Here is a 6,816-nt window from a genome sequence, read left to right as displayed (position 1 = left end):
GGACACTAAACAAATTGTGAATAAAAACTGAATGCAATGATGTGGAGGTGCCAACATCTAATATTTTATTCAGAATAGAACACAAATCACAGATCAAAAGTTTAAACTGAGAGAATGTTTCATTTGAAGGGAAAAATCTGTTGTTTCCAAATTTCATGGCGTCAACAAATCCCAAAAAAGTTGGGACAAGTCCATTTTTACCACTGTGTGGCATCCCCCCTTCTTCCAACACTCAACAGACGTCTGGGGACAGAGGAGACCAGTTTCTCCAGTTTAGAAATAGGAATGCTCTCCCATTCATGTCTAATACAGGCCTCTAACTGTTCAATCGTCTTGGGCCTTCTTTGTCGCACCTTCCTCTTTATGATGCGCCAAATGTTCTCTATAGGTGAAAGATCTGGACTGCAGGCTGGCCAGTTCAGTACCCGGATCCTTCTCCTACGTAGCCATGATGTTGTGATTGCTGCAGAATGTGGTCTGGTATTATCGTGTTGAAAAATGCAGGGTCTTCCCTGAAAGAGATGACGTCTAGATGGGAGCATATGTTGTTCTAGAACCTGAACATAGTTCTCTGCATTAATGGTGCCTTTCCAGACATGCAAGCTGCCCATGCCACAAGCGCTCATGCAACCCCATACCATCAGTGATGCAGGCTTCTGAACGGAGCGTTGATAACAACTTGGGCTATCCTTGTCCTCTCTGGTCCGGATGACATGGCGTCCCAGTGTTCCATACTTGCTTAGAAATGGCTTCCTCTTTGCACTGTAGAGTTTCAGCTGGCAACGGCGGATGGCACGGTGGATTGTGTTCACTGACAATGCTTTCTGGAAGTATTCCTGAGCCCATTCTGTTATTTCCTTGACAGTGGCATTCCTGTTTGAGGTGCAGTGACGTTTAAGAGCCCGGAGATCACGAGCGTCCAGTAGTTTTACGGCCTTGACCCTTACGCACAGCGATTGTTCCAGATTCTCTGAATATTTTGATGATGTTATGCACGGTTGATGATGATAACTTAAAAGTCTTTGCTATTTTACGCTGGGTAACACCATTCTGGTATTGCTGCACTATCTTTCTGCGCAACAATGGTGGAATTGGTGATGCTCTTACCATTTTGGCTTCTGAGAGACACTGACACTCTGAGAAGCTCTTTTTATACCCAATCATGTTGTCAATTGACCTAAGTAGTGTTAATTGGTCTTCCAGCTGTTCATTATATGCTCAATTTCCTTTTTCCAGCCACTTATTGCTACTTGTCCCAACTTTTTTGGGATTTGTTGACACTTCACAAAGTGAAGATGAAGAGCAGAGTGAAGATGAAGCAAAGTGAAGATGAAGCAGGTGTGGTGATGAGCTAATTAGCAGCAGGTGTGGGGCAGAACCATCAGAACCTGAACTGTTTCATGGGGCAGAACCAGTTTCTTGTGGATCTTTTCAAGCAGTTCAGATGTTTCAGATGTTTCCTGTAAGTCCAGAGTTTTGTGTTGGTCCTGAAGAACAGTCAGGATGTTGTTTCCTGACAGAGCTCCACCTCAGAGTGGAGCAACAGAAACGAGGTCCTGGTCACTTGTACTGGATAATTGTGATCATTACTGGTATTAGTTTAACTTTTGATCTTAACAACATTCAGTTAATTCTTTGGTTTTGTTTTATTAACTTGAAGACGACGTCACAACTTTTCTAATGTGCTCCGTGTTTTTATATAAATGAAGTGGGTTTTAGGCCATGAACTGGTTTCTACGTTACAAGACCCAGTTTGACTTTGAGACCCAGTTTGACTTTGTGTGGTCTCCATTTTGTTTCCACTGTGGACACAGTGTCTGCTTAGCTAACGCTAACAGCTAGCTTGTTTTATCAGTTTCGTCACATTTAATGAATTTTCTAACAGTTTTATGTAAAAGTGGATAAATTAGACGGAGGAGGAGGAGGAGGAGGAGGAGGAAGATGCTGTGGACCTCAACCAGAACAGGGTGGATTGTTCTCTTCAGGTCCAGGGTGAGGTTCTGCCTCAAGTGGAGGAGTTCAAGTATCTCTGGGTTTTGTTCATGAGTGAGAGAAGAATGGAGCGAGAGACTGACAGATGGATTGGTGCAGTGTCTGCAGTGTTGTGGACTCTGTGCCGGTCCGTTGTGGTGAAGAGGGAGCTGAGCTGTAAGACAAAGCTCTCTGTGGTCAGTCTACGTTCCTCCCCTCACCTCTGGTCATGAACTCTGGTAGAGACTGAAAGAATGAGATCGTAGATCCAGGAGGTTGAAGTGAGTTTCCTCTGCAGAGCTGGACTCTCCCTCAGAGACAGGGGGAGAAGTTCAGTGATCAGGAGAGACTCGGAGGAGAACCTGCTCCTCCACACTGAGAGGAGGTGGTTCAGTCATCTGGTAAGGATGCTCCCTGGGCGCCCGAGGCTTTCCAGGTATGTTGACTGGGAGGAGACCCCAGGAAGACCCAGGACACGCTGGAGAGACTCTGTGTTGGTCTGGGAACTCCCTGGAGTCCCCAGAAGATCTGGAAGAGGCTGTGGAGAGACATGTCTGGACCTCCATGATCAAGATGCTGCTGCCACCAACTTTAACTTTAGTATCAGGATGTTGGGGTGGATTAGCTGTGGCGGCCATCTTGAATCAGCTGTGGATTCTCATCCAGTGATCACTTTTGGATCCGGCACGTGCTGAAACATGACCCGCCTTTTGATGTCGGCGGCGGGTGATGGAGGACTGACATCAAAGACCCGCCAGGGTTTTGATCCTGTCATTTTTCTTTCTCTAATAAAGGTGTTTACGTCACACTGCGCGTGCACGCCCACATGACGATGCATACAAGTTCTCTTCATGAGCGAGCGTGTTTGCGTGTTTTCCATCAAGGTGTGCACAGTCGTTCCGCGCGCACGTGCGGCCGTGTGCGCGCACGCCGCCTCTCTGCTGGTGCTGATGAGAGCCGCTGCTCCTCTTCCTCAGTCCGTGTCGACCTCCTCCTCCTCCTCCTCGCGCCGCTTCCTCTGCAGGTGATGGAGGCTGGAAGCCCCGGGGACTCGCACCATGAAGCTCTGGACCCGTCGCTGGTAGGGGGGTTCGGTTAGGGGGGTTCGGTTCTGGGTGTGTTTGGTCTGATGTGCTTCAGTTATTTTTAAAATCCTGACGCGTGAATTAAACAAAGATCCACCTGGTTCTGGTCCGGTTCGGAGCTGAAACCCGGTTGCGGACCTCTGTGAGTTGCTCAGACTTTGAGGCGGTCTCGCCTGGGTTCGGGTCCGGTTCGGGTCTAAGACCTGATGTTGCAGCAGCTGCTGGTCTTTCTCCGTCAGGGCGTGTTTTTACGCACGGCTCGCGCGCTTCCTGCAGCTCAGACGTTGTTTTTATTTGTTTATTTTTGTTTATTTTCAGTAACCTCCCCTCTCCCCTGTCTCCCCCCCCCCCCGTCCTCCCCATCAGATGGCAGAGCACCTCCCTTCTCGCCGGGTCCTCATCCTTCAGTGACCCTCTGCTGAACGCTGGGTGTCTCCGGATCCGGCACGCGGACCATGGCCTGCGGCCCCCCTCGGGGTCTCAGTGCTGACCATGGGGCTCCGGTCCAGGACCTCCGCTAGCGGCTCGGAGGCGCAGAGGAAGCCCCCCGGCGCGCCTCCTCCCGGGGAGCTGTTGGACCAAGGCGGCGGCGGGGTGGACAAGGATGGCGCGCAGCTGCTGGCTGGACCGGTCCGGGGCTCTCAAGGCATCGGAATCGGACTACTGGCCAAAACCCCCCTGAGTTACACCCGGCCCGTAAAGAGGAATACCATCCGCAGGAGGAGGGTCCAGAACCTGGTCTACGACGCCCTGGAGAGGCCGAGAGGATGGGCGCTGCTCTACCACGCCTTCGTGTGAGTACCTGCGGGGTCTGGAGCACGTGCGGGGGTTCTGATGGGGGTCCCGAGTGGGTCCATCACCATGTTCGGCTGTGGCCCAGATGTTCTGCTGGAGCCGAACAGTTATGAAACAGCTGCTCCGGGTGTGAAGTGTGAGGCTTGTGACAACTCTGGACCACTTTAAACCCACTGGGTTACATAACCTGCTCCAACCGGTTCTGGACTGGTTCCCAACAGAACCTGAGCTCCAACCGGTTCTTGACTGGTTCCCAACAGAACCTGAGCTCCAACCGGTTCTGGACTGGTTCCCAACAGAACCTCCCTGACCCGAGAGCACTTTGGTTCTGTGTTTTTATTCAAAGGTTCAGGCTTCATGAGGGTCTGTGGAGGAGTTGTGAACAGTAAACATCTTACCTGTTGTGGATGCTCTCAGGTTCTGACAGGATTGATGTGGTAACGGCGAGTCCGACCAAAGTGGATCGTCTTAAACCGGTTCAGGTCTCAGAAGCTTCCGGGCAGGTTGTGAAAAAGGCTCGTTGTGTAAATCTGCAGTTTTTGATTCAAACTCAGATTTAAAGTTTTATAAACGGCGAAGGTTAAAAAAGAGTTTCAGGAAATTACCGTAAAGTCTAGAAAAGCGGCGCCTCTTAAAATATTACTGTAAATATTAATATATTTATATTTTTACTGTAGTTGATCTGAGTCCACAGCTGCTCTCAATAATTTATAAACTCTTATGCACAGCAGTAGCAGCTAGCTGTAGCGCTGAAGGCTCTTCCTGCAGGAACATCGTGTCTGTGGAAAAACCGTGAAGGTTTCTGAATCCTCATTCGCTCGGACCTTTAACCTTTGAGCACGGCAGAGATCCAGTTCTGTCGGTCCTGTCTGACTAGCCTTTAGCTCGGACTAGCCTTTAGCTCGGACTAGCCTTTAGCTCGGACTAGCCTTTAGCTCGGACTAGCCTTTAGCTCCTCAGTTCTGTTTAATAATCAGCTGATCGTCACGTCTTAATGTCGTTCAGTCCTGACAGAATGAAGAAAACTGCAGCCATTCAATCCATTCATACAAATTCAGTACTTTTTGTTTTTGCGATTTAAAAAATGCACGTTGGTTAAAAACAACCGAGGAGCAACGGTTGCTCTGATTTCTACAGATCATAAAAATCCCACGACCTCCGTCCACCCCAGCTTCATTTACAGCATGAAAGAGCTTCAGAGCAATAAATGCGACCGAGCAGACGTAAAACCGTCGCTCTGCTAGATCTGCTGCAGGTAACATGATGACTGTTCACCAAAAGAAGCTCTGGAATGTCCTTTAAACTAAAGTTTTCATGTTATGGTCCAATAGTTCCATGAAAAGTTCCATGAGTAAATATCTGAGCCGGTGGTTCGTTTGTTCCTCTGGAGCCGGTGTGGGTCGTGTTTGACCCCAGGGCAGCAGGAGGGTTGAAGCTCCGTCTGTTTGTGGTTCATGTTTTTAATCCAGTACGGTTTAGCTCTTATTACCGGAGTCTTCGGTGCGTTCAGTCTGAGTCTGAGCTGATTGGGGGGTGAAGCTGTAATTAATATTTTCCTCCAGGTCTCGGAGCTCTTGACCTTTTTTCTGTGCATCGGTTTCAGCTCTTCGTTCTCAAACGCAGTTTCTCCGTCTGGCAACACGACGGCAGGAAATCCCTTCGTCTCTTTCTTCGTCTTGTTGCTCGTTTTCAGCCAAAACGCTCAAAATTCAGACGGGTTTTGTTTTAGTTTTAGACTTCTTCAGTTTAAAGAAGCAACAAATATGAGTTTGTAAATTTTAATTAAAAAAACTTAAAACTTTAGATTTAACTGAAGAACCGTCTGCTCGGTGTTCTGGACACATCTGGTCCGTTTGGGTCACAACCGTAAAGCTTCAGCTCCGTATCTGAAACTGACCCATCGTTGTTGTTGTTGTTGTTGTTGTTGTTTGGCTAAAGGCGATTAGCCTCGGCGGCCATCTTGAACTCTGACTACAGCGTAACTGTGTAGAGATGCGTCCAACGGTTACGAGTTGATTTAAAATCGATCCACTGGTTCATGAGATATTTTGCTAACGGTGTCAAAGCTATACGTTAATGACAAACGAGGTTTTTACTTTTTATAAACTGAGTTTGTTGTTCCGGTCCACTACAGTGAGTTTAACTCCGAGTCTGTTTACCTTGAGTTAAGCATCAGTGACTCACCGTGGCAACCAAATGAGTCTGAAACCTGTCCAGAAGACCCGAGTCCTGGGTTCAGTTCAGATCTCAGGTCAGAGTCTGGAATCTGCCCAAATCCTGGTTTCCATGACAACGCAGCAGCTCGTGAGCGCCGGCAGCGCGTGAATCGTGGAGCGGACAGAAGACCTGCCACGTCAGCGGTTCCTGTCTGAGGCCCCAACGTGTAAATCACGTCCACGCCGTGACAAAGTGCTGCATCACTGCTCCGGAGGAGACGCAGCCTCGAGTCGGGGCCGGCAGATGGAGAACCCACATCCAGTTCAAGGTTTTCATCTCATCTTTAGTCTAATCTGAGGACTAGATTTAAATCATTCTTTGAAGTTTGTTCAGATTCGTCCTGCGGGTCTTCAGTTTGACCCGTGTGCTTCAGACTGTGAGAACAGAACCGGCAGCGTCAAGAGGAGGTGCAGGAGGAGGTGCAGGAGGAGGAACATCTACACTGAACATTAGATGAGTTGAGGAAATAAAAGTGAAACTCCAGCTGAACAGATTTAATCCTAAACTTCCTGAGACGTGAGGTGGACTTCAGTCTTCACCTGAGCTCAGCTGCAGAACTTCTGCTGACGTTCAAACACCGTTCACTGACGAGCAGACCACGAACACAACGTTCACTGACGAGCAGACCACGAACACAACGTTCACTGACGAGCAGACCGCGAACACACCGTTCACTGACGAGCAGACCACGAACACAACGTTCACTGACGAGCAGACCACGAACACAACGTTCACTGACGAGCAGACC

The 6,816-nt window shown here is 48.9% G+C and overlaps 1 protein-coding gene across 1 annotated transcript in view; it reads left to right on the top strand.

The window, feature by feature from the left end:
- The first annotated feature begins 3,548 nt into the window (after window positions 1-3,548).
- Window positions 3,549-6,816, top strand: part of kcnq3 (potassium voltage-gated channel, KQT-like subfamily, member 3) — a 54,433-nt gene continuing 51,165 nt past the window's right edge. Inside the window, exon 1 of the mRNA XM_037682455.1 lies at window positions 3,549-3,850. Coding sequence (XP_037538383.1) covers window positions 3,549-3,850 — 302 coding nt within the window. The remainder of the gene's footprint in view (window positions 3,851-6,816) is intronic.

The sequence above is a fragment of the Nematolebias whitei genome, chromosome 9 (assembly GCF_014905685.2).
Source record: "Nematolebias whitei isolate Nwh7 chromosome 9, NemWhi1, whole genome shotgun sequence".
Lineage (NCBI taxonomy): Eukaryota > Metazoa > Chordata > Actinopteri > Cyprinodontiformes > Rivulidae > Nematolebias > Nematolebias whitei.
This window is presented reverse-complemented; position numbering and strand designations above follow the sequence as displayed.